At 48.9% G+C, this 27,064-nt stretch overlaps 2 protein-coding genes across 9 annotated transcripts; one reads left to right on the forward strand and one right to left on the reverse strand.

The window, feature by feature from the left end:
- Nucleotides 1-649: 649 nt before the first annotated feature.
- Nucleotides 650-16,896, reverse strand: MORN3 (MORN repeat containing 3). Of its 7 annotated transcripts, none has more exons than XM_074554724.1 (7): nucleotides 16,769-16,896; nucleotides 15,437-15,540; nucleotides 9,481-9,636; nucleotides 8,629-8,786; nucleotides 7,055-7,214; nucleotides 4,256-4,440; nucleotides 650-796 (listed from the first exon to the last, which is right to left on the reverse strand). In XM_074554724.1, exons 3-7 carry the CDS (start codon nucleotides 9,623-9,625, stop codon nucleotides 725-727), a joined length of 720 nt encoding a protein of 239 aa, XP_074410825.1. In that variant the 5' UTR covers nucleotides 9,626-9,636; nucleotides 15,437-15,540; nucleotides 16,769-16,896; the 3' UTR covers nucleotides 650-724. The 7 variants fall into 7 exon arrangements, with proteins under 7 accessions (XP_074410825.1, XP_074410824.1, XP_074410828.1 ...); XM_074554723.1 differs by having other exon boundaries at nucleotides 16,684-16,882; XM_074554729.1 differs by lacking the exon at nucleotides 650-796 and adding an exon at nucleotides 1,194-1,359 and having other exon boundaries at nucleotides 16,684-16,882.
- TMEM120B (transmembrane protein 120B) lies at nucleotides 16,864-26,349 on the forward strand. 2 transcript variants are annotated; one of them, XM_074554721.1, is made up of 12 exons: nucleotides 16,864-16,996; nucleotides 19,186-19,304; nucleotides 20,210-20,326; nucleotides 21,076-21,135; nucleotides 21,698-21,793; nucleotides 22,772-22,861; nucleotides 23,310-23,375; nucleotides 24,295-24,356; nucleotides 24,607-24,699; nucleotides 25,077-25,141; nucleotides 25,291-25,363; nucleotides 25,574-26,349. In XM_074554721.1, the coding sequence occupies exons 1-12, from the start codon at nucleotides 16,928-16,930 to the stop codon at nucleotides 25,648-25,650; spliced, it is 987 nt and encodes a 328-aa protein (XP_074410822.1). In that variant the 5' UTR covers nucleotides 16,864-16,927; the 3' UTR covers nucleotides 25,651-26,349. The 2 variants fall into 2 exon arrangements, with proteins under 2 accessions (XP_074410822.1, XP_074410821.1); XM_074554720.1 differs by having other exon boundaries at nucleotides 25,291-25,359.
- The last annotated feature ends 715 nt before the right edge of the window (nucleotides 26,350-27,064 follow it).

Here is a 27,064-nt window from a genome sequence, read left to right on the forward strand (position 1 = left end):
GTTACACCTTGGGTACCTTTGTCACTGTGTACCCAGGCAGTAACCAGACACAAACACATGGATCTAAACATTGAGTGCACTTAAAATTTTTTATCCCTTATTTATACTAACTATGGTGTTAGGCATTTACCTCAATAATTTTAAACATTGGTTATTGTATGTCACTTATTTGGGTATAAAATACTTTCATGAAATAAAATATACTCAATTGTTGTGGATTATTTTTTATCTAGAGGCCTGAAATATACTTATTAATTGAAACATGATCTGTTGTAACTTCAAAAGGCATTTGGGGTCACAGGTGTGTATTGGGCTATGTTTGGGGGGAGTGGAGAACACAATTACTTGATTGTACTTTTTTATATGCTTTTAAAACCCTCCTTCTCTAAAACAAAGGCCTTGAAATCACCAGGAGTGTGATTTCTTAGCAGGAGGAATAAGAGGAGCTGAGCAAAGAGTCACTCTGCCTCTTTTCCATCCTTTTGGTGTTTGTCTTTTGGGTTTTCCCCATTATTATTTTCCCTTTCTTTTCCAAACTAACGGGGATGGGAGGAGGCTACTGGGCAAAGGCACTGCAGAGGGAAGTGTACCTGAGCAGCCTTGAGGGAAGGGTGAGGCTGAGACTGCAACACCAAAACCACGGGGTGGGTTTGACACTCCAAGGAATAAATAACCCAGGATCGTGTTCTTGAATTTTTCTTTTTTTTTTTTCTTCAGCATCTGGTTATTCATTATGGCTGTCATCAAACATTGCCTGGGCCTCTGCTAAAACACCAGCTGGATCTTGTAGTTTAATCTAAATGAAAAGAATACAAATCAGTTATGCAGTGTAATTGAAGAAGCCTAAGGTTTTATAGATCTTAATTTCTTGAGCATTATTGAGTCTCCCACGTATCAGGACTTCAGCTCATATTGCAGTCTTTCAATTATTTAGAAACAACTACACTCCCCTAATTTTATTAGTGTGCTGAACATCACTTTATCTCCTTGAAATAGCTCTGTGTGAGTGACTTTAACAAAACACACTCTTGGCAAAAGTGGCTTTGATTTGCAGCCTGTTAGGCCTCACCTATAATTATAATAAAGGGGGTGGTGGGGACAAAAGTTTATGAAAACCTGAATTCAGTTTTTCTCCTTTTATCAATTACTTCATTTTCTGAGATCAACAGATCTCTACCCATTGAAAGCACAATAACAGCAGTGAAAGTTGATGCTTTGTTTTTGCTTATAGAGCAGAAGAGATTTGGATCATCACTTGGTCTTCAGGGAGTTAAATAAACAGCCAGACTTGCACATCCTGCCTTAGTGTACCCATAGTTCATCCCAGGCCATTGGATTGTTGAGGCTCTTCTCAGTGACCTTTGACAAACCACATATAGTAAATATTTTTAGCCACAGAAGTGCTGCTCCTTTCACTCTTTTCAAAATAGAGATTGTTTTCCTCTGGTAGGTATTTGGGGTTTATTATTCTGCACTGCTCTGGGTGTGCCTGGTACTTACAGGATTAACTGGTTCATCAAAACTGTGCTCAAAGGGCCTTTGGCTATAGAAAGCAGATTTGACAAGATAGAGGCAATGAAGATGTAGCAGCTGTGAGCCTTGGAAGGCTGCATGTGCCTGGTGTCACTTTGAACAGCCCTGTCCCTGTTCCAGAGGAAGGTGGGTGGGTTCCTGTGTTACTGGGGCAGTGCTGAGCTGTGATTATCCAGGGTGGTCCTGCTTGCCTCTAACTCAGGGGGAGCTGCCCCAGCCCATCCTGCACTGACTATTTGGTTTCACATCTGTGGTTTGCACACCATGAGGGTTCAAGCTGAGACTCTTGGGGCCAGCTCTCACTTGGACTCACATCTGTTCACTGCTGATTCCCATCTCCTCTTCCTCCAAGGGCGCAGAGCTGGGGACAGGCTCTCCTGTCCACCAAAGTGTTGTGCAAGGACCCAGTGGCTGCCAGGCTGAAGGCTCAGTGTGTCTGTGTCCCACCAGTGGGTCTGTGTGTCCCACCAGTGTGTCTCTGTGTCCCACCAGTGCCTCCTCTGTGTCCCACCAGTGTGTCTGTGTCCCACCAGTGTGTCTGTGTCTCACCCGTGTGTCTGTGTGTCCCACCAGTGTGTCTGTGTCCCACCAGTGTGTCTGTGTGTCCCACCAGTGTGTCTCTGTGTCCCACCAGTGTGTCTCTGTGTCCCACCAGTGTGTCTGTGTCCCACCAGTGTGTGTCTGTGTCTCACCAGTGTGTCTGTGTCCCACCAGTGTGTCTGTGTCTCACCAGTGTCTGTGTCCCACCAGTGTCTCTGTGTCTCACCAGTCTCTGTGTCCCACCAGTGTCTCTGTGTCCCACCAGTGTGTGTCTGTGTGTCCCACCAGTGTGTCTGTGTGTCCCACCAGTGTGTCTGTGTCTCACCAGTGTGTCTGTGTGTCCCACCAGTGTGTCTGTGTCTCACCAGTGTCTGTGTCCCACCAGTGTCTGTGTCCCACCAGTGTCTCTGTGTCCCACCAGTGTCTCTGTGTCCCACCAGTGTGTCTCTGTGTCCCACCAGTGTGTGTCTGTGTCTCACCAGTGTCTCTGTGTCCCACCAGTGTGTGTCTGTGTCTCACCAGTGTCTCTGTGTCTCACCAGTGTGTCTGTGTCCCACCAGTGTGTGTCTGTGTCTCACCAGTGTCTCTGTGTCTCACCAGTGTCTCTGTGTCCCACCAGTGTCTGTGTGTCCCACCAGTGTGTCTGTGTCCCACCAGTGTGTCTGTGTCTCACCAGTGTCTCTGTGTCCCACCAGTGTGTGTCTGTGTCTCACCAGTGTCTCTGTGTCTCACCAGTGTCTCTGTGTCCCACCAGTGTCTGTGTGTCCCACCAGTGTGTCTCTGTGTCCCACCAGTGTGTCTCTGTCTCACCAGTGTCTCTGTGTCCCACCAGTGTGTGTCTGTGTCCCACCAGTGTGTCTGTGTCCCACCAGTGTGTCTGTGTGTCCCACCAGTGTCTCTGTGTCCCACCAGTGTCTCTGTCCCAGCAGTGTGTGTCTGTGTCTCACCAGTGTGTCTGTGTCTCACCAGTGTGTCTGTGTCCCACCAGTGTGTCTGTGTCTCACCAGTGTGTCTGTGTCCCACCAGTGTGTCTGTGTGTCCCACCAGTGTGTCTCTGTGTCTCACCAGTGTGTCTGTGTCTCACCAGTGTGTCTGTGTCCCACCAGTGTGTCTGTGTGTCCCACCTGTGTGTCTGTGTCTCACCAGTGTCTCTGTGTCTCACCAGTGTGTCTGTGTCCCACCAGTGTGTCTCTGTGTCCCACCAGTGTCTCTGTGTCCCACCAGTGTGTCTGTGTCTCACCAGTGTGTGTCTGTGTCCCACCAGTGTCTCTGTGTCTCACCAGTGTGTCTGTGTCCCACCAGTGTGTCTCTGTGTCCCACCAGTGTCTCTGTGTCCCACCAGTGTGTCTGTGTCTCACCAGTGTGTGTCTGTGTCCCACCAGTGTCTCTGTGTCCCACCAGTGTCTGTGTGTCCCACCAGTGTGTCTGTGTGTCCCACCAGTGTGTCTCTGTGTCCCACCAGTGTCTGTGTGTCCCACCAGTGTGTCTGTGTGTCCCACCAGTGTCTCTGTGTCCCACCAGTGTGTCTCTGTGTCTCACCAGTGTGTCTGTGTCCCACCAGTGTCTGTGTCCCACCAGTGTGTCTCTGTGTCCCACCAGTGTCTCTGTGTCCCACCAGTGTCTCTGTGTCTCACCAAGTCCTTGGGGTGGGGATAGGGCCTGGCTCCCCCTCTGCAGTGTGTGTCAGTCGAGGGAAAAGAGGAGCAGAGGCTGAGGGCTCTAGGACACCATCTGCCCCCCTTGGGCCCAGCTGGGAAGCTGCACACACCCCTGTGCCCCCGGGGCTGCTGGGGACAGTGGTGAGTCCCTGACCTGGGGAAAGAGCTGCTGTTGGCCCTGCAGGGTCTGCTCAGCCTCAGCAGCTGGGCTTGGTGAAATCATCTGATCTTGACACAAATCCCACTATTGTCTGTGCCTCTATTGTCCCTATTTCCTTTGTGCTGCTCCAGGTCTCTGAGCAGTTCTGGTGCATGGGAACTGTGTTTTTTCAGATGGAGGCAGGTGGGAGGCTCCAGCAGAGGCTGCATGAGCTGTTAGTCCCTATGGGGCCATTTAGGATGCTGCTGGCCAAAAGGCTCTGAGCACACACCCCATGGGGGAAATCTCTTGAGAAGTGAAATACTACCTGGAGAGCTGACCCGAGCACTGATGAATACAAACACCAACATTTCCAAGCAATTACCTCTGGGAGTGGAAGCTCAGGAGGGGCTGGAGCCTCTTCTCTGCCAAATTCAACCAGAACTCCACACTTTGGTATATCTGCTACCCAGATGCCTTCTAGCAGCTGTCCCTTATCTGGGTAGAAGAATTTCCCTGGGCCATGCTTCTTGCCATCTTTCCAACCTCCATCGTACCGATTTCCATTTGCTGCAATTAAATACATGGACAGACCTTGAAATTTGCACCATTGTGTTAAGAGGTTACAAATTAAATCATCAACAGAGCAAACCAGCAGAGGAGAAGATCACGTGTTTGGCTCCTCTTGGTAATTTCAAGGTGGCTGTGGTGCTGTGTGTCATTTTAATTTTGCAGTGCTCCATTTGCTGTGCCACAGAGGGAGAAAATGCTGCAGAAGGAGCCCACCCTTGCTCACTTGGAACCAGGACTCTGCTCAGCTGCTTTGTTTTCACAGTGATACTCATTTTTTGCTGACACAAGGAGCCAGTGTGCTCAAGGTAAGGGACTGGTCCCTGAGTCACCCTTCACAACATGAAAAATTACAGGACACAAGTTTCAGATTTGTCACTGCAAACACAGGATCTCTGGCTTGAAGAGGTTTGCTTGTCTGGGCAAGGAACAGAGCACTGATTGCTGTCCAGTCAAAATAATCTTGATTTCAAAGAATACTTTTAGTTAAGTTTTTCCTCAATGAATTACGGGGTGAGAATTGCTGCAAGAGTCTGAATGGTTCTGGCAGTCAGTTACAGGCTGTTTTTCCAGCTGTACTGCTTCTCTTGGCATTTTTCTGCAAGTTGAGAGAGGCTTTTTTTGGGCTCTCTGCTGCTCTCCAGGAATCCACCCATCCATCACTAACAGGGAAAGCAGAGCTGCAAGGGGAAGAGAGCAGCCTGATGTATGGATGCTGGTTGAGAAAGGGCATCATACCCATGGTGGTGCTGGGGGTTGGGACAGGTCCAGACCACCCTGCTGTCCATAGGAGTCCTCTGCTCACCCCTTTTCCTACATACAGTGTTTCTAAGTCCAAACCCATGGGGTTTTCTAACCATATTAGTGGAAATACCTTTGAGTCTCAGCTGAACTCTGCCATTCTTCATCACAAGAAGTGGCTGAAACACCACCCACAGTGCTGCAGAGATAACTGGGGCCTGCCAGGATGCTGTAAGGGAAGAGGGGAAGCCCCAAAAGGCTTCTGGAGAATTTGGCTGCTGGGCTGCTCAGGCAGGGTCTGGTTTACAGGCTGGAGCCGTGGTGATGGTTATCTGCAACTCTGATCTGATTTTGTGCTTATCTGCTACACCAAGCTGCCTTGTCCAGGCTGGCAGCAGCTCAGCTTCTGCACTCCAGCCACCAAGTGAGAAACCACCAAAACCACAATCCTGGCTGCAAGGAGGGGGCAATGAACACCCTGAGTGCACTGTGGTGCCTGGCTGCTCCCATCTGCTCTGCTCCCAGAGCACCCGAGGCTGTGCTGCTCAGAACCTCCATCCCTGTGGATGTGAAGTGCTCTGGTACAAAGCTGTTGGGGAATGGATGTGGCAGAGGCAGCAGATCAGTGCAGTGCTCCCAGCCAAGCTCACCCTCACTGGGCATGCTGCCACTACAAGCAATTTAATCTTGAGCTGCAGCTCATCGTGACCTCCACTGAAGAACTCCTTTTCTTTCACATGGCAAAGCTGCCGGCACGTGGGCGCACTTCCAGCAGCTGAGCTGAATGCATTAAGCTTGTGGGTATGAAATAATTGCTCTGGCTAATTTTAACCAAAAGGAATCCAGCTAACAATCAGTTGCAGGCTAGGCTGGAGGCGAGTGAGCTCTGAAATGGTGTATCAGCCACAGCTCAGCCTGCAGGGGCTGTTAGTTTAGAACTAACAGGGCCTTTGACAGGAACACAGCAGATCAGTGCAAGATTCCCCCTGGAAGCAGGTGCTGATTTCATCCAGATGAGCCATCGGTCCAAAGTGACTTTCCAGGCAGTGCAGGGAGCACAGTCATGCATGTGGTGTGCAGAGAAGGTCAGGCTCATTCCTCCCAGCTGCTTTGCTTAGCTAATTACTAGCCTTGAGATCACTTTCAAGCAAAAAAAAAGATAGAATAGATGAATAATAATATGGAGATAATGTTTATGCAGATGTTCTTGGAATGCCATGCCTGGTATTGCAGAGATTGTTGGGATTGTTTGCTTTGGGGGAAAATGTGTTAGACTCCCAGGAAAATAAGGGAAAAAAAATTAAATTTCTGTATTTACATTGAGATTGGCCCTAACATTCCCAATCCATGATGTACTTGGGGTTATTTATGGAAAAGGGTTGTGTACTAATGAAACCCCTGTGTTCACTCAACACAAGCCACTGTCGGAAGTAGACAGAGGGGATGGAGTGAGCTCAAAAGGAAAACTATGTTGTTGTGGTTTTTTTCCTCTGCTGGAAACTGAACTCTTCTTTGGTATTCAGAGCTAGAAAGCCTGTCTGGCAAAGTGCCTGCCTTGAAAAGAGAGATTTGCTCTTCTCTGACCCAACAGTATATTATCTCTAACCCGAACCATCCCAGTCATTTAAATGTAAATCACAGTAAAAGTAAGCTTTCATGCGTGTGGGCTTATGGGCTTGAGCAGTGCCGGCCCTTGCTCAGCCCGTGCTGCCTCCCGCTGCAGCCCAGGAGGGGAGGGATGGCACGGGGCAGGGTCAGTGCTGCCCAAGGCCGCAGCGCAGCACAGAACCCTGGCTGGCAGAGACACCCGGAGAGCAGCACGACCCCGAACAGCTCGGAGGGGGCAGGGTGAGTGAGGGCGGTCGGTACTCACAGAGCTGCAGCAGGCCCAGCCCGTTGGGCTGATCCATCAGCCAGTGCCCCTCGTAGGTGGAGCCGTCCTTGTAGTGCATCTTTCCCCAGCCGCTCCGCACGCCGTTGCTCCACTCGCCCTCGTAGAGCTCCCCGTTGGGGTAAAAGAACGTCCCCCGGCCCTGGACAGCAGCACAGACATGGCTGGTTAGGAGCTGCTCTATTGAAAGGGGTCAGTGTTCAATTTTGGGACATCACTTTGATAGAATATTCCTTTATTTATTATTCTGACACGTGGCTGCTGGCAGCCCAGCTCCAGGGCTGTTCTTGTGTTGAAGGAAATGAGATGTGGTAGTACAGGATTTTTTTTTTTGGCAAACAGTTTTATTCCCTTGACAAAACCTTGGGTTTATATCTCAGTGTGTTATTATTGGCATGATTGCTGCTAATATTTAGCTAAAAGTGGATTTTACAAGTATATAAACCTGCCTGGGGAAAGGCAGAATTAAAGGATGTGTCTTTCAACAAGGGATTTCATTTCTTTCAACCCTGATGATGTTTCCAGCTCAGTGTGTCCCAGGCTGGGCAGCTCCTCCCCTTGTTGGTTTTTCATGTATGTTTGCCATTAGGAGAAGTCCTGAATTACCCCCTATGCCAGGGAGTGATACCAATAAGAAATATTTCCATATCACTAACACATTTTCCCATAGGAATAAAGTGTTCTTTTTTCTCTGAACAAATAATAAAACCAGTTCTGGAAACAACTGATTTTTCTGAGTATTAATTTTATTAAATTGCATGGATGTAAGGGGGAAACTTCTAAGAAGAAAACCCAACCCTAGTGATATTTGGATGTCATTATAAATCTTTCACCCAAGCTCAATTATGGAAAATTTAACCTTAAAGAACAGGAAGGGAAGCTCAGCTCCTCCAAGAGACAGGAGCCATGGAGCCACACGCCCATTAAAAGCGTTGGTGGAGATGAGTTTGATTTGAGAGCAGACACAAAGACAAACACAAGGTTTCCATTGGCAGATCCAAAAACGTTCCTACAAGGATTTTGCACGTTACATTGCAGCCACTTCTACCAGATGACTTTCTCATTATGTTCCTTTTAGGAAAAACTGATTAATATGACAGGCCTGATTTCCAAAAGAACTCAAGTTATTTGCCTATTATTTGTAAAACTCCCAGAAGAAGGTGCATTTTCTGGCAGAGCTTATGATACAGGTTCCTCTGACTTGTTCAAGGACAAGAGTAGTGAAAGGGATGGGTGGGGAGGATTAAGAGACAGGATGTCAAACTTCCCATCGTGTTTGGCCAAGCTGCAGGTGGGTCTGAGCAGTAACCAATGCTCTGTGGCAGCTGGTGGCAGCTCAGGCTGAGCCTGGTAACCAGCAGATGGCTGGGGATGAATCCCTCTCCAGGAAGGAGATGGCACCCCCATACAAATCTTGGATTTTTAGTCTTGACCATTCAATTCAGCCTCAGTATTGTGAAAATTAGTATTTTAAGTAATCTTCTTGCACACGTGCACCCAACTCTTCCCCATGTTTTGGTCCCACTGCCTCAGTGCTGGCAGAAAATCTCACTTACACATCTTCTGTCATTTTCCCACCAGCCTGTGTACACCCTCTTGTATTCCTTGGTCTCTGGGTCAAGAATGCTGTATGCGCCATAACCGTCCCTCTTCCCAAACTTCCAGTCACCGCTGTAAATTGCTCCTGTGCTCTTCCAAATCTGGGTGCCTTTGCCTGTTCAACAAACAACAGGGGTGACAGGGACACCATCATGGTTAGGAGGAGGGTGCTCAGGGCTGCCCTTGTGCTCCATCCCAGGCACAAAGTCAGGCCTATGTCTGGGATTCAGTTTAGCTTCCCAAGTTGGAACCATCGTTAATCTTGATCAGGGGCTTCCTGTGTGGCCTCTGCTGAATGCAGAAATCTTTCCAAACCTCAGTTTACTGCTTGTAAACAAGTCTGTCCTGCTCTGGCTGCTCCTGCCTTGGACAGGGTCTCCTCCTGCTCTGTCCCCTGCAGCTCCTGCCACATCTTGGGAATAAATTAAGATTCCTGGAACCAAGTCAGGAGCTAAGAGAGCTCCAGGGACTGTGCAGCCAGGGCACATCCCAGTGCATGGAGCTGACTTCAGTTTGCTGTTATTTGGAAAGGATTTTTAAACATCTGTAATAGAGATATTTTGGGTGGTTGCCCCTGAGTGCATGCAAAAGCTCTTCAAGTTACCTACTAGAAAGGTTTCTGCATTTTTGCATTACATATATCAAATATATATATGGGGGTGTGTGTGTGTGTGTGTGTACATACAGTCCTACATGAATGCTCTTCCAGGAGCATACAGAGCCCACAGAACCACTGACCACTTCCTATCCCTAGGAACCTTTGTAAACACATCTAAGCTGCTATTTTTTCTCAAAATTATCTATCTTACCATGTCTCAAGTTGTCCAGCCATTCTCCAGTATACTGATCCCCATTTACAGCATAAATTGTGTGTCTTAATCCACATTTCTGGGCTTTCCTGTCCCATTCATAAAAGAGAGGGTCTCTAAGCCTCGGGTACTTTATGACGGGCATATTGCTGGTATCTGGAGAAGAAAACAAATTATTAGCAGCAATAAATTAGAAAGTACTAAGGCAGGTACAGGCAGAACAGTATTTGTGAGCCATGCACAGATATACAACAAACAGGAGGCAACTAAAGATACTGAAGTTAACATCCAGAGCTGGGCTGGAGCCCGGCGGGGGGGGATGCTCTCCGATTTTGTCTCCTGGGCTCCCCCTTCTGTCCTGATCCGCTGGACTGAGCCATTTCCAGTGATTTTGCTACGCCTGTGCTGCGGGTGCCAGGGAGCCCGGCAGGGGGAAAAACCTGGGCCTTGGGAGGAGAGGGAGAAAGAAAGGTACTTTAGGTCCTTGCTAGGAAATAAAAGCTAGAAATTCTAACTAAGAAAATACTGTTTGAGTTCAACCTCAGTTCTGCATTTTTCAGCTGTGGGAAATGGTAAACTACTATTTGGAATGATAGCACTGCTGAATGCAGGTACTTATGTGCTCAGAATGAGTCTTGGTTAGAGGACACCGAGGACAGGATCTGTCCCTCGGTATGGAGGAGTCACAGCCCACCACAGAAGATGTTTTTCCAGCACTGCAAACGCAGGATACACTGTGAGAGAACTGCTGAGTTCCTCCCTCACTTTTGAGTCCTGCTGCTCCTGGAGAAGGGGGTCTTGCCAATATTTGCCAATGGCTGGCAATACCGTGCCACTCTTTGCTGGCTTGGGCCTGTCCTGCCCTCGCTGGAGAAGCAGAAGAGCCGAGCTACAGCAATCTGTACCCACCCTGACACCGGCCATGACCTCTGAGCAGCCCATGCCTGAGACAAGCAGCCTCTTCTCTACCCCTGCCAGATGGGAGCATCGCTTTCCCACCAACACTTCCCACCACTTCTTTAACTCAAAGCTCAGGATTTACAAACCGCAGGGAGGATTCCCAGCTGCGGGGGCAGCCCCATCTGCTCGCCATGTCCTGCGAGGCACAGCCCGCGCAGAGCACCCGAGGTAATGCGGGCTGCCGGGAGCCGCCTTTATTTGCCGAATCCCCTTCTAAATGTACGTCAGCGATGCCAGGTTTGCGTAAGTGATAACGCAGTCGGTGTTCGCCTCCCTGGATGTTTTCAGCCGCCCACTCCAGGGCGCGGGGAGCTGGCAGCGAGAGGCGGGCGGTGCAGCCGCTCCGGTCGCAGCTCTCGGTGCGGAGGGCGAGGCGCGGCCGCTCCCGTGCGCCTCTGCCCAGCCTTGGGGATGGGGCTCGCACAGACCCCGCGCCCCCCTCCAGACGCTGCTCTGCGGCTTCTGTCGGGTCTCTGGTAAAAGGCAGCTTTGGTCTGCACGGCCCTGCTGGAAGCCCATTTTTTTTCCATGGCTCTTTTAGGAACTTCAGAGCAATGAGGTGTAGCCACTTTTCTCCACCTTACATCTGAACTTGATGAAGAGCAAGGAGGGGAACACACGGGCTGCTGCCTGTCCCTGGCAGAACCCCGCCTGGCACCGCACCCCCGCGCACCCAGCCTGACTGCCCCGGCCCCGAGGGTGCCCCGGCCGAGCTCCGCCCTTGCCGTGACCCAGCACACGGCACTGCCCTGCAGCGGGGTCCCTCTGCCAGCACCCACCGGCCGAGCGGAGTCACCCTCCCCTCCCAGGGCGCTGTCAGCCAGCGGAATGCTCAGGGCGGCTGTCGCTGCTGCTCCCCAGCGGGGCCCGGGCAGGAGGGCAGCGGGGCGAGCGAAAGCCCCCAGCGCCCCAGCCCGGTTTGCAGAGCGGCTCGGAGCGCGGCCGCCGCTCTCCCGCCGCTCTCCCGCCGCCCCCGGTGCCGAGGGCCGGACCGGACACCGACCTGTGCTGGCGGCGGCGGCGGGGTCGCCATAGCAACTCAGAGCCAAACTGCAGCGCCGAGGGCCCCGGGCGGACAGCGGCGGGCTGGGACACGGCACCGCACGCTGCTCCCCTCCCGGAGCACCGGAGCCACGCACAGCGCTGTGCGGATACGTGCCCTGAGCCCGGGATGCTCCAGCAGAATATAAAGTGCTGATAAACAACGAGGGCTTCACCTCTGGTTGGTTTTTCACACGCCCAGCAGCAGAAGGCTGGAAATGAAAGCACTGATTACAGCACCGATGAGTAACAAATAAATCAGCCTTGCAAATGTCAGGAGAAATAGGAGAGAGCCCCTGAAAATGCACATCAGCGGTCTTAAAGGAGAAATCTGAATAAACCTGACACTAATTCCCTCATCCATTACACTTCTTCCACAGCCGTGGTGAGCAGGGATTGCCACTCTGGCCTTATGGGTGTCTGTAATCATCTTCCCTAATGGGTAATTGCCTGTGCACATTTCTGGTATCACACCACAGCTCTCGTACGACTCCCATGAGCCGAATGCATTTGATTCTCATCCTTTCACCACATTTTTTGTGCACAGCTCTGCAGGCTGTGAGGTAAAAATGTTGAGGCAGGTGGGAAATCTTGTGATGAAACAAAGCAGCTGCCTCTGTAAAGACGAGATACAGCTCAGCCTTCCCTGAAGGGTGTCCTTTGTAATCTGCAATATCTGAGGCATTCAATGGGGCTAAACGTTGTGTCCATGCTCAGGTAGGACAGAGAATGGATTTATTCCAAGTGTGAGTTTGACTAAAGGCAAATATTCCATTTCCCGTGGCACATGTAAGGGCCATGGAGCCAAAGGCACTGCCTGGGAAATCAGGTGGAGGAAAATGAAGGGGAGGGAGGGAGGGAGGGAGGAAAGGAAGGAAAGGAAGGAAAGGAAGGAAAGGAAGGAAAGGAAGGAAAGGAAGGAAGGAAGGAAGGAAGGAAGGAAGGAAGGAAGGAAGGAAGGAAGGAAGGAAGGAAGGAAGGAAGGAAGGAAGGAAGGAAGGAAGGAAGGAAGGAAGGAAGGAAGGAAGGAAGGAAGGAAGGAAGGAAGGAAGGAAGGAAGGAAGGAAGGAAGGAAGGAAGGGCTGCTCCACAGAAAACATGAGCTGGTGTGGAAATGATGGAGGGAGATCTGTACCAAGGGAAAACACACACAGGGAATTTCTTGTGTTAGATTAGATGAACTGGAAGATGGCAGCTGCTAGCAGGCATTTCCAGGGATGTAGGAGAGGCAGAACTTAAAGACTTCTTTAAGCAGGAAAAAAAAAAAAAAAAAGACTGAAAGGAAGCTTTTCAATCTGTTCATTCATGTAAATTATGCTGTAATTCAGCCCACAGTTCATTGCAGTGAACTCCACTTCTAGGCTGGACACACTGAGGAGCAAACCAAGCATTGGGAGTTTGTGCATGGAAACATGCCCAGAACACCTTTCTGCAGCAAGGTCCTCTGACAGATTATGCACTTTCTTTTTATTTTTTCCACTTTTAAGGGCAGGATTTAAAAAACCATTAATTTAAAAAAAAAATATATATATATATATAGCCCAAGGCCCACAGTATCTACATCAGAAACCAATCATTTTTGCACTGAAAGGAGACAGCTGCTCCAAGCTGAGTTTGCTTGCACTAAGCTTGGGGAATCACCCAAGTGAAATGTCCAAACCAACTGAAAACTGTCAAAATCAATAAATTAAATTTATTCTGGGAACTTCGTAGAATAAATAGAGAAAAAGCATTTAGGGAAACATATGTTGGAATTCTTTAAAGGTGAAGAGTGTGACAACAACATACTGTGGAAGTGGGATGCTCAGATGTGTGTTTTATTGCTGCTATACTCAAAAGAAAAGCCAGGGAGGAGGTGGGAGGGTCTTGGACTCCAACCAAGCCCGTTTTGGTGAGCTGAAGGAGCATCCCCAGCACTCTGCTCTAAAGAATTGTCATTAGCAGGATTTAGGAGGGATTGAAGTGAAAGGTTTGAAGTGTAAACTTCACCTGGTGCCTCTGGCTTAAGAGGCAGCCTTGTGGGAAAGCATTTAAAATTCTTCTCTCCTTTTGGCTGGGAGCAGTTATCTCAAGATAAAAACCATGTTGGTTTTACAGCAAAACAACCTAAAGTTAAAGCCCTGGGTTATCTGGGATGTTCAGGCACTTAGACAGCCATGCAGGCTGCAAGGCTGGGGTCCTGGGAGCTGACACAGATACCCTCTCCCCACGAGCTCCTGTTGCTGTGATTTACAGCTCTTGGTCTCTGCTGAGCTACCTGCAACAAGGCAGAGGTTTAAAGGTAAAGTCATGGTGTTAATTCCTGAAGTCACCCAAAGCTGACAATTCCTGACCATGGAGTGCTTTGCAAGACTCTTATCATTGGAGGCAGATAAATTTGGCCATACTTGAGCTAATGCCTCACTTCAAATCCTTAATTTATTCTTTAATTGAGGGATAAATCCAGATGAATACAAGATGAATCAGCAGTACGAATCTCCAGCTGAAACATGTGCCAAGTATTTTATTTATCACGGCTTATTGTAACCTGGTGTCACAATAGGGACTCATCTGCATTTAGATTTTGTCCTTTCTCCTTTGCTGTGCTGGAAAGAATCTGCATTTCTAAGACAGGGGAAGAGCATCAAAGGAAACAGCTCAATTATCTTAAGAGGAAAGAATGAATGGAATTTGCATTCAGGAATAGACTGGAGGGTGAAGGAAAGGAGCTCACGTGTGATTGTACAGATATATAACCATGTGTACTCAAACAAAATGCAACACCCAGAGAACAAACAGCCACAATTTCTCTGTGATCCTTAACTTGATTTATGAACTCCATTTCTTAGACACGTTTTCTGGCAGTGAAAGGTTGGTGAGCTGGGGATTAATTAAAGGCAAACCAGAGATTCCATGTTTGCAAATTTGTGGTGCAATGGCCTTAGGTGATCTCTGGCAGCAGAAGACAGCCATTAAAACTTGCAAGATACCGTGAAAAATTATCATAAAATATTGAAATTCAGAGGAAAAGCAGCAATCCTCATGTGTTGCCACAAGTGAAGACAGGAGAGGTGTGGGAGCATCAGAGCCCTGCTCCCCACCCAGGGCTGAGGGGATCCCTGCTATCTCAGCTTACTTTGGTTCCATTCACAAAGATGAGATTGAAATAATGAGATTATACAAACAGCTACAGCCTCCCAGGGTGGGGAGAGCTTACAGGTAATTCTGAACTATTTTATAATAGTGCAAAGTTAAATAATGCAGAGCCAGCTGTAAGGCCAGCGCTGCTACCCTCACAATGTTCGTGCTTAACTAAATGTTTTTGGGGTTTCTGTTTGAAAGAAAATGCAGATCTCTTGAATGAATATTAATTAGCATGGTGTAGTTAAAAAGTTGAAAGAAATCTTTTGGGGTAATCATTATGCACAGCCACAACATGTGTGAGAATTGTTCCTTGTCCAGAGGTGTAGGAGAGAGGTGGGAAAGTTTGGGATAAATCCCTTGTGTTCTGGGAGAGCTCTGTGGCCGGCCCAGCAGGGCTCTGAGTGGGAAATGCACAACATTTCCTGCCTTTGTATGTGAAACTCACACCACAGCCCTGACTAAATGTCATCAGCCTGCAGAATTCCAGCCCAGGACAAATATTCATATCTGATAAGAGTTTCCTTTTGCTCTTTGAGGCTTACAGACCAGCAGTGAAAGGAATACTTATAAGGGCTATTGACAATTTATGATGTCTTCTAAAAACACCTTTTCCTGAACTGACACAAGCAATCCTACAAATGTTGAAGTGTTTTTACTTTCTGGATTCCAGATCTGCAGGAGGGTGTCAGCACCACAGCCTCAGCAGCAAGGGGTAAGATGGAGCTACATCTCAGGGGTGCTGATAAACTGAGCTGACAGAGAACTGCAAAGGTGGAGGGAATGTTTTCATGTGGGAAGGAAAAATAACTTTGCTGGCAGGGAATATTCCAACCTTGTGGTGAACTGGAAAGTTCTGGCACGGGTCCAGCGCAGAGTTAACGCTCCGGTCTGAGATGTGATCCTCCTTCCTCCAAAGCAATCCAAAATCCAGGCCTCCTGCAACACACAGTCCTGTCACATAGGATTGTGGACAAATGCTAGAACCCAGGCAAATTTAATACAGACATAATAAATTGCTGTGACATTTCTATTATGTTGGTTAGTTTATTTTTCTACTTCAAGATTACCAAGACCTGCCACAACACGTGCTTGATCTCTGCACAATCACAGCCTCGCTGGAGAAGCAGCAGGGACAATGCAACATCCCTGGGGTTGGTGGTTCTTAAACCAGCAGAAATCCCAAACCACTGCAAGTTCTGAGAGGGTTTCTCTGGAAACTGAATGCAGCTCATCAACGGCATTTCAGGTGTCCACCCACAAATGTATGAAAAAAATATACAAAATCAAACAGTGGACCTAGAAAAGGACCAGGGACAGCGAGAACACTGAGGAGTGTCTCTACACCCAAGGTTTTTGGTTGTTTACATGAAATTCAAGGAACAAGGATCCTACATACACTCTTCATGAAAAGACAGCATTGCAATTGTGTTTTTACTTCACTCCTCCCCTCCCCTCTCCTCTCTCTTGTATCTTTTTTTTATTGCGTCCTTCCCCTTCCCTTTTCTTCCTCTTTGCCAATTTCTACCCTTACATCATAAGAAACTGGCAACTCACGGGATGTGGTGTCAACATTTACAACTCTTCTCACCCTGCCCCAGAACATCAGGCCCAGCTCACAACTGGCCAGTCCAGCTGCTGAATGGGTAATTATTGTAAAAATAAAGACATCAGGAATCCCCTTGTCATCTTCTGTGACACCAAGGACCTGTGACCAAGGTCCGGGAGCTGCAGGGCTGAGCTGCCTCAGATTCAGCCCCCAGGTCTCTCTGAGGGAGCTGGCCCTGTGCAACGGAGGGTTTTATCTCCACTCTCAGCTCCGTGTGTGATGAACCATCCTGAAAGGGCAGGAAGATGCTTCCATGTCACACCACGGAGCACTTCAGGTGCTGCCACAACACAAGGGGGCTCAGGAGAGGTGCAGGGCCTCCAGGAGGTGACCGGGGCAGGGCGGGTGGCAGCAGCCGAGGGGACCCCGCCATCTGAGGGGAACACAGGCCTGACGGGGACCGCGCCTGAGGGGACCATCACGGGAGGGGATCGCGGGCCTGAGCAGGGCCGTCACAGGAGGGGAGCCCGCACCTGAGGGGAGCCTTGATCTGAGGGGAATCTCCGGCCTCGGGGGCTCTGTGGCCCGAGGCGAGCCCAGCCCGGAGCGCTCCCTCACCTGACGGGTCCCTCCCCTGAGGCGGGCGAGGGGGGGCGGGGGCGGGGCCGCGCCCATGACCGCGCGCGATGACGTCAGCGGCGCACGCGGCGCGCGGGCCCGGGGGTGCGGGCGGCGGGCGCGCGCCGGGGCCCGGGGAGCGGGCGCGGCCCCGCGGCCATGCGGGAGCAGCTGGAGCGGAGCCTCGGCGAGTGGCGGGAGCTGGAGGAGGAGTTCCGGCAGCTCCAGGTGAGCGGCGGGGCCCCGCGGGGCATCGCGGTGCTTCCCCCGCCTGCGCGGACGCGGCTTCCCCCGCGCTGCCCTTGCCGGTTCTGCTTCGCATCGCGATGCGGGGCCGGCCCCGGCTCGCCCCGCCCGGTAGGAGCGGGACCGGGGCTCCCCACGGCCGGCCGCATCCCCGGGGCCGGAGGTGCGGGAGGGCTCCCCCAGCCCTCGCCGCGGCCGCGGGGTGCCCGCCCGGAGCGGGGATCCCGAGCATCCCTCCCTGCTCGGCCCCGCACACAGCCCGGGCCCCGCTTCTCCGAGCCCCGGCCGTGCCCCGGGTCCCTCTGAGGATGCAACGCGATGCGGTGCCGCGGTTCCCGGTGCTGGAGGCAGGATGGGAGAAGGGGACGCGGCGCGGTTGTGCTGCAAAGAGCAGCGCGGGCAGCGCCTGTCCCGCCGGCAGCTCCTGGCCGGGTCTGATCTCCTTTGGTGGGATGCGCCGGGTCCAAGCGCTGTTTTTCCATCTTGCAAAAGTGCATTGAGGGGCAGAAAGGTCTCGGAGTGGGGGCCAAGAGCTGTTCTACAAGATGTTCTGACCTCCAGAAACCTTCCTTTCCTTCCCTGCTTGTCATCAGTGCTGCACCTATACACGTGCTTAAAATCTTAAAGCCGGTTTTAAAGTACGACAGGCTGTTCTCACTCTGGAGGCTGTTTTAGCCTCTTTTAGACTGTTAAACAGAACGTGCATGCAAAAAAAAAGTGTGATCTCCACATTTAGCTTGTTTCTTAATTAAAACTCAGTTCAGGTTGTACTCCTGTTAGCAGAAACGAGGGTTGGGTGCTGGGGGAGCCCATCTGGAGTGGTTTTTTGGTCACTTGTTTCCTGTGTGCACCTTCTCGACAAACTCCCTGCCTTAGTCTGACCTAAACACAGTAAATGTCAGTGATTGATTGTCCCTGCCTCAGTATCCCCGCCTGGAAAAGGAAAGTAGAAGCACTTTTTGGTGGGGTGCCAGCTGCTGGTGGTCGAGGTGTGAGGATTAATGCTGTAGAGGTGTGCTCAGCAAAACCAAAGTGAGCCTGAAACAGTGAGAGCTGCAGTGCCTGTACGGGGTTAGTTTGGTTATGAAGGTCTTTACATCAGACACTGGAGCTTGTTTTGGATGTTCTTGTAAATAAAGAACAGCTACCAGGTGGGTCCTAGCAAGGAGGAGAGCAAAGGTTTGGATTGTGTGGTTTCACCACCATGTTTGTGCTCTGGGAAGAGCAGTGGGAATTTCCTGTGGTTCTTGGTGTTGGTAGGTGAAGCAGCCGTGTAACCCACACTCTCTTGGCACCAATTCTCCAAACTCTGTTTTCCAATTTATTATAGGTCTTCAAATTGGCTCAGAGGTCATTGCTTGGTGCTTGGAGAGCCCTTCCTGGGACCTCCCTCATGGGGAAAGGGTGAAATCCTTGCAAAGGGTGGAAAAGCAGAGCTAAGGGCAGGGAGGGGTGAGAGCAGAGTTTCCTCTCAATGGTTCTGCAGTTGGTGAACGTGTCCTCATTATGGCTGAGCACTAATTGGGGGCTTCAGGGGACCAGTGAGCTGTGATAAAGCAGTTCCTCCCAGGGAGCATCTGAGGCCACAGGCAGGGACATCAGTTCAGCTCTTTAAACCAGAATATGGGGCAGCAGGTTGCTTGAATATCTGTGGGGTTGGGATGGCAGTGATGGCCAGAGGTGCCTAAACCCTCAGCCATGGATTTATGCCTGGTGCTGTGTCTTTCCCTTCCCTCCCCCACTCTGTTAGGTCCTCCTTTATTTTCTCCAAGATTTAATCTGGCTGTGAAATTGGAGTGCCTGCTCTGTGATTCAGCCACCATTTGATGGGCATGGATCAGGATCAAATGGAGGATTAGGGGATTCAAGGATTAGGGGCTTCATTGCAGGGTGGGATGGCAGTGAGAAGCTCCTGAGTGGGAAAGCTCTTTAAAGAGGCAATGAGATGAGTGTAGAGGATGCTTTTCCTCTTGCAGGGAATTTCATCAGTGTCCATTTAAGCCTTATTGTAGCTGTGCTGGTTTGGCATCTTCCCCTCCTTGCTTGTTAAAGGGGTGCCTGTTATATCCCATAAAACCAGGATTTTCCTGGTTTCCCTTGGAGGTGAGGGACAAATGCCATGAATAACCTAGGAGGGCTCTTCCTACCAACCACCTCCTCTTCTCCTGCAGGAAACACACAAAGTTTACAGGCAGAAACTGGAAGAAGTCACCAGCTTGCAGACAGCCTGCAGCAGCTCCATACAGCGGCAGAAGAAGACACTGAGGGACCTGAAGCACAGCCTGCAGCGGTAACGGGAGGGTGGAGGAGGCAGGGGTGGGATGGGATGGGATGGGATGGGATGGGATGGGATAGTTCTCCTTCCCAAGGGCTGAAATGCTTGGATTGTCTTTTACTAGACAATCTATGTTGCAGTGCTAAAGTTGTTCCATATTACAGCCAAGTAATTGTTCATTACTGCATGAGAGAGGGAGCCCTGTAAATAAAGACATTTAAGGGAGCTGCTGTGGGTTTCTTGCTTGCAGTGCTTGCTGTGCATTGCAGGGCTGTGCAGCTTTTGGCTGTGCCAGGTGAGCAATGCTTTGCTCTGTAACTGCACTGGAAGAGCAGCATCAGCCCTTGAACCTGAAGGTGTGACTTGCTCCTGGGCAGATTTACAGGAGGGAACTGTCTCTGGCTGCCTGGCTGATCCCAGGAGCCATGGGCTGAATTCCTTGTGTGCAGCACCTCTGACACCACAGGCTGCTGGCTCTGCTGCTCACTGCTCCCTGGTTAACATTAATTACTAAAACCACAGTTTGTCAGTAAATCATCAGCTCTGTGTCCTGTTAGATCCTGAAATACTTCATACCTGAAGAGCTGCAGCCTCTGCAAGGGCAATGCCTGAAACCACACGCAGAGTTCCCAGGGTGGAGAGAATTCCTTCAGAAAAACAAAATATTCCCATGCAATCCTGTCACTGAGCTGATGGAAAGAGAAGCTGATTTATAAACCAGCTGGTTGAAGTAACCTACAGCAGCATAAACCTGTGAAATAAAGTCGTGATAAGCCAAATGGTTCCTCAGAAATAAAGGAGCAAAGCATCAGTTCCCAGAGCCAGCTTTTTAACAGCCTGGATTTTATGACATTATTTTCCTTCAAATAAAAAGGAGGTGAAAACACGAACAGGAATATCTTGTTTCTGTGTTCTTGCAGGTGCAAGCCCAGAGCGAGTCCTGAGGAGTTTGCTCTCATTCAGGAGATCAGCAGCCAGATCAAGGAGAGGCAGAATGCCTTCTTTGACATGGAAGCCTACCTGCCCAAGAGGAACGGGTATGTGCTCCACCAGGGAGGCTTGTGTGCTCCAGGAATTTTGGATTTTAAATGCTCACAGAAAAGCTCTTTGTTCCCGAAGGAAAAGGTTGAAGAAAGACATGTAAAATTGGATTAGTCATAAATCTCTTGCTGAGCTGCTGTGTCAGTTGTACACAGAATTCATTAGCTGGGAGTGGATGTAAATGTGTGTGGGCAGTGCAGGTTTTCTGTTAAAATGACAGTAACCTGCACTGGCAAGGGATTGTGCAGTTCACTGTTCCACACTGATGTTTTCCTGGGCTAATTTTTTTGAGGGCTGAATCAGAGCAAGACTTTTCTCTTTTTTTAATAATATTTTTTAAACCAATTTAACTTTTCCTTCAAGCGGGGTTGCTAGGACAGAATTATGTCAGTTGTCAAGGACTTTGTGATGCTGCAACCCCTCAGAAGTTTCTAACATAAACTTTTCTTCCAAATCCTCCCTGTGTTTGGGTTTGGCCTGTGCATACTGCATATATTGCCCTTAGACTGTAATGCAAAAAAGGGACCAGGAAAATGAGGCTTTTCAGTAACTTCTGGGAAGTGCTGACCAATATTTCCATGTGTAAAGCCTTTTCTGTGGTCTTTCTCTCCAGTTTGTATTAACTAAAAATGTCCAGCAAATGTGGCTTTGGCAGAGCCACTGTCTCATCACCTCTCTCTAGATCATCCTGTGGTGTTCAAATAAAACAACTTACTTGGGTCTGCTCTTGGCTTTTGTCTTCCAGCCTGTACTTAAATCTGGTGCTGGGAAATGTGAATGTCACTCTCCTGAGCAACCAGGCAAAGTGAGTGAGCCTCCCCACGTGTGTGAGTTTGGGATTCTCTGGGGCCAGCTGTGGGTATGGACTGGAGCCCAGAGAGGGAATGGGTTCCTCTTAGACCTGATGAGTGAAATGTTGAGGGTGGGTGACTGGACTATGACATGGGGATAAGCTGACATCTTCTGTACCTCCAATTAATTCAATTTATCACTTGGTTTTAAGCCCAGCTCAGCCTGTAGCCTTAATTGTAAAAGTGTTTGGAGTTTTTTTTGTGCTGAAAAATGGTGCTGTGACATCTAGGCATACAGTGCTCCAGAAAATGGAGATATATATGTATTTTTAAAATCTTGTCATGCCATCCCAGAAACCAGCTCTGATGGACTTAGGGCATTGTCTTGCAGCTGAGACAGACCCTCCCTGCAGGCAGAACACTGCCTTTCACCACTCTCCACTGCTTTTCTAAGGGTTTCAGCAAAACCTCTGTCTCTGGGCTTGGTATTTGGCTTTGTATGTGGCATGAAAAGGTGAAGCCACATTCCAGTCAAACATCTCTTTGTGTCCACAACTGGCACCTGTTTCCTTCCAGGTTTGCATACAAGGACGAGTATGAGAAGTTCAAACTTTATCTGACAATAATCTTGTTACTGGGGGCTGTTGCCTGCAGGTGTTTTCTCCACTACAGGTAAGATACATTTTTATTTCTTATCAAGTGTTTTGCATAAAATTGTGCTGGGTTTGACTTATCTTACGTCCTGTCAAGGACAGTGAGACAGCTCAGGTGCTGTTTAGGCTTTGAGCAGTTGGGCAGTAGGACACCTGCTCTTCTTCAACTCTGGCAGGAGTTGTATTTTAGCCAGTTGTTTTTCCTTTTTAAAAGGAAAGTCCAACATCATGTTTCCTGATGATGCTAAAAAGTGATGTTGTTATTCTGGCATCGTGCTGTCATTGGGAACAAACTGCTGGTTGTACTTGTGGGCTGTCCCAGGCGGGGACCAACACTGTGCTGCAGCTCTGGGTAACAAAAGCAACAAAAAAGAATTTGTGTGAAATAATCAGACTTGAAACATTACCTCTAGGTTGTGATAAAGTGTCTGAGCACCAACAAGCTTCCATTATCATTTTACTTAAAAACCAGGAAGGTGTTGGAGCCACGCACTTCCACTCTGTGTGTCTGAATGAATGCAGGATTGTACCAGGGGTGATGCTGCCCCAAGTCCCCTTTGCTTCAGGAGTTTGCAAATGGCAAAATAAAGTTTTGGTGTTTTGCTCCAGATAATGCTCTTCCATTCTTTTAGTTGATTGGATTGATATAGATCTCATGGAATCTCCTCATTGAATTAGCCTGGACAGGCCTCTCTAAATTGGATCATCTGCTGCTTCTGTGGTGCTTTCTCTCCTTGAGCAGCACTTAATGTCATCCCTGCATACCTGCTTATCAGCTCAGGATCTGCAGGGTTGGATCCCGGGGTAGAAGGGGCTGGAGCCTGGCAGTGCTGGCCGTGTGTGCTGTGCTGCCTCTGGGTTACAGATGTTCAGGATGGGACTTTGTGTCTATATCCTCACTTAGGCAGGTTTTCATCTAGGAAAAATCGTGGTTTTTTAAATGCGTCATTATAATTAACAAGAGGGTTTTTTACTGTGTGTTTTTTGTGTTTACCAGGGTGACAGATGAAGTGTTTAACTTTCTGTTGGTGTGGTATTACTGCACGCTGACGATACGGGAGAGCATTCTCATTAGCAATGGCTCAAGGTACAGTGCCCCCTGCACAACCATGAAAGCACGGAATGTCCTTAGGGAGAACCAGGCAGCAAAAGGGGATTCAGCCTGGCACTGAAGCCCAGCAAATCCAAGATGCTGATGGCCTCTCTGCAGAGTCTCTGTCTCTCTCCTCCTCCCTGGTCACTTCCAAGGGCACCTGAGGTTTGGGGAGAGAACAGCTGCAGTTCCTGAGAGTCCCCAAGTTATTGTGCAAGGTGCTGGCTGGGTTTGGTAGCTGTAGGTTGTAGATGGCCTGGGGTGTGTGTGCTGCCCTGTGCTAGAGGTCACACTTCTTTGGTTGGAAATGCCTCAGCATCCCTTGTGCTTGATTTGGGACATCTGCTTTGTTCCCATTTTTGGATCATTTTTTGCCTGTAAGGCTGGACTTAATGCTGAAATCCATGTTTCTTGTCTAACTGCCATGTTTTTTACTGCTCAGGATCAAAGGCTGGTGGGTGTCTCATCACTACGTTTCCACGTTCCTGTCTGGAGTGATGTTAACGTGGTGAGTCTGCTCCTGCCTGCTCGAGGTGCTTCAAGCCTGTTTCATGGTGTTTACATCATCTGGGCATTTAAATCCAGTGTGACCATGAAGCTGTGGCCACAGGACATATGGCAGCGTGTCAGCCTTAATATTTGTTTGATGTTACAGATGTTTTCAATGATAAATACAACACTGTAAGTTTGTATTTACATTGCTGGTTAAAAAAAAAAAGGAAAGAAATGCAAACCCTGTGGCTGTAGGGCAGTAGTAGGGCTGGTGATAGCAAAATCTCTGCAAGTCTCCCAGTTTCTGTCTCTGTACTTAAGGAAACAAGCAGCACTTTGCTATAGAGGAAGGACACCACAAAATGGATGTTTGGTGCCTTTACTGAGCCTTGATTAGAGAGTTAAAAGCCAAAAATTCAAGTTACCCCCTAGCAATGCGTGGTGGTCAGACAACCCAAGATGCACCCCTGTGCAGCCTGTCTCAACTTGGGCATGAACTGATGAGTTAATGATTAAAAATTGGTTTAAAACAACAGAAGCTTCTGCCCTGAATCTGTAAGGGGCTGACAGTGGCTGGGGCAGGCAGTCCTTGCCCTCCATCTATCCTGAACTGCCCTCAGGATAAGCAGCACAACCACCCCCTGTTGCAGTGCTGGGATTCTCGATGCAGACGACGCTGAATGGTTTTGCTGCCTGGAGAAAGCTGATAAAGGATGAGAGGGCACAGCATTTATCCTTGTTAGAGAGGGGAAACCTAATCAATGAGAGCACTTCCTGTGGCTGTAGCACCTCTCAGGGCTCCCAGTGGGTGGAATGGGCTGGGCACCAGCTGCTGGTTTGTTTGCTAATGGCATCAGGCCTGGTGGAGAAGGGGAAGGGCTGGATGCATTGGATGCTTTTAGCAGATTAATGGAACTCCCCATGTTCTCTTCCAGGCCCGATGGACTCATGTATCAGATGTTTCGCAGTCAATTTTTAGCATTTTCAATATTTCAGAGTGAGTATATCTTACCTTGCTAATTCAGGGGGTAAAGTCATTTTGTGTCATATGTGCTTAAAAGAAAACACTTTCATTTGGTAAATACTGGAATGTTAAACTGTAGGAATATAAAGATAGTGTACAAATATGCAATCTAGAAATATAAGCAATAATTAAATGCTGTTGGATTAAAGATGATTAAAGTAGTTTGATACTTACCATATTTCTGAATAACCAATGGAGTGATGTTTTCTCTCTCCTTCTCCAGGCTGTGTTCAGTTCTTGCAGTATTATTACCAAAGGGGCTGCCTCTACAGGCTGCGGGCTTTGGGGGAGAGAAACCACTTGGACCTTACAGTAGGTGAGCTGTCCTGCTGGGCTTTCTTTGCACAGGTTTGGGGTGCAGTGACAGGGAGGGAGAGGGCTGTGTGCCCCCCATGGCAGAGCTGTCCCCTGCCTGGCTGCCTGTGTCCCAAGGCAGGATGGGCAGTGAGACTTTTATCCCCCTCCTCAGGTCCTGTAGGTCAGGAGCAGAGGAATCTGATCTTTGTCAGCATTTGAGGAGACTAAGATGGAGGTTTTGGTCATCCCTAACTTTATCCTCCTCTAACTACCCCAATTGCAAACAAATCTTTTCACTTGACAGGAATAGCCCTTATGGTGGTGATCTGGGTGGGAGGAGCTGCAGGTTCAGTCCTGGCTCTTCTGTGCTCACACTCTTCTGTCAACCTTTTCCAGAAGGATTCCAGTCCTGGATGTGGCGGGGGCTGACCTTTCTCCTTCCCTTCTTGTTCTTTGGGCATGTAAGTTGGGAGATCCCCTCCTCCCTCTGTGGTGCAGTGTCTGCTGCTGCACCACCCAGAGGTGCTTTGGATCAGCCATGACAAACGTTTCCAAGGCTTAATTCTTTTTGCTCATAATCAAATTGCCTTTTTTCTTTTCCCCTCTGCAGTTCTGGCAGCTATACAATGCAATCACTCTTTTCAGATTGTCAAGGCACAAGGAATGCAAAGAATGGCAGGTGTGTGTTGGCTCTGCTCAGAAGAAGCACAGAGCAGGGCAGAGGGGGTGCTTGACCACATCCTGAAAGATATTTGGGCATCTGACTGCATTTAAATATCTCAGGATAATGCAGCACAGAGCCTGTTCTGTGTCTGGTAGAGCCCAGCAGTGCTGAATATAATCCATGTTGTAATATCACAAGGTAATAAACGCTGCTTCCTCTTCCCTTTCAGGTTTTTGTGTTGGCTTTCACATTCCTGCTGCTGTTCCTTGGGAATTTCCTCACTACTCTCAAGGTGGTGCACACTAAGCTGCAGAAGAACAAAGACAAGGTGAAGAAGCTGTGACTGCCCCTGTTCCCAGTGTGCATCCAGCAGGGCTGGGTGTGGGACAGACCCTGCCCAGCCCAGCCAGGCCATGGGTGGGCTCAGGACTCGCCTGTCCCTGTGTCTGGTAAAGGACTCTGCCAGCACAGACTCAGTATTAATGCAAGCATGGCTCTCCAGTCACACTCCTGCTATTTATGTATATTTAATATAAAATGTATTTGCTTCTGGGGGTTTTTGTTCTGTATATAGAGCAGCATGCACCTGCCTGGCCAAGCGCCAGCGTTGGGGGAAATGTGGGACCTACTGTAATTCCAATTCTGGAATGATACCTGACACTTTGCAGTTTTGTTATTTAAATTCTGGGTATTGAATTTATTGAGGTTTATGAACACTCTGGGTGGATCAGTAATACAGAATGAATGCTGTTTTTCAAGGCATATTCTCAGTGGCAATACTAACCTGTGTGTACTGTGAAAAGAAAATACTCATCTTTGTACCATACTGCTGCTATATACACTTCTAAAAAGCTATTTAAATAAGAGGAATTCCTCATTTCAAAACAAAATCATGTGAACAAAAGCAGTTTTTAAATGGCAGGGAAGTCTGCTAGCCCTTTTCCAGGGAGACCAGGTCATTTGTCCAGGCCTGAAAGAACCTAAAATAAACCATTCAATATGCAACTGCCTCTGCCCTTTTTTAGTTACAAGCACATGGCCCTTGGGTTGGTTTTTGAGGTTCTGGAAAGGGGAGGACAGGCTCAGCTCAAATATTAAATACTTCCTTTAGATGCTGCACTTGTACCAATAATGAAGAGAAGGGAAATGCTGGGTCAGGGGGATGGCAGGGGACAAACACTGACTGCTGCCCTGCTAAAGTCCTTGTGCTGCTTGAATTTGCAGTCACGCATTGGAACACCCTTCTTTGGGTGCTGTAACTTCTGTACCTCCTCAGGCAGCTGCAGCACTGTGCCTTTCCCAGCAGTGAAAGGCAGCACAAAGCCCAACCTGGGCACATCCTGTGGCAGTGTGAGTGGCAAACAGTGCCCTCCTCCCCAGAGGGTGCTCACCAGGGCACAGACAGTGCACCACAGCCTTGAGATGGAGTCATCACTCCTGTTGCTCAAGCTAGCAAAATTCCCTTTGCTGTGTCAGTGTCCTGTGGGCATGAACAATAAACTGCAATTTGCATAATTTCAACAGTTTTCACACCAGTTGGGCTGTGTTTTGCTGTCTTTTACACGCTCTGTAAGGTTTTTTGTTTTACTCGAACTCTCAGTTTATGAGATCTAAATTATTGTCTGTTGAGAGCAAACTGGAACCTCGTTCTGCAGGGATGAGTAACATGAGTTCTGCAATCTGAGAAACTCAGATTAAAAAAGCCAGAGAGATTTCCACT

The sequence above is a fragment of the Zonotrichia albicollis genome, chromosome 18, assembly GCF_047830755.1.
Source record: "Zonotrichia albicollis isolate bZonAlb1 chromosome 18, bZonAlb1.hap1, whole genome shotgun sequence".
NCBI lineage: Eukaryota > Metazoa > Chordata > Aves > Passeriformes > Passerellidae > Zonotrichia > Zonotrichia albicollis.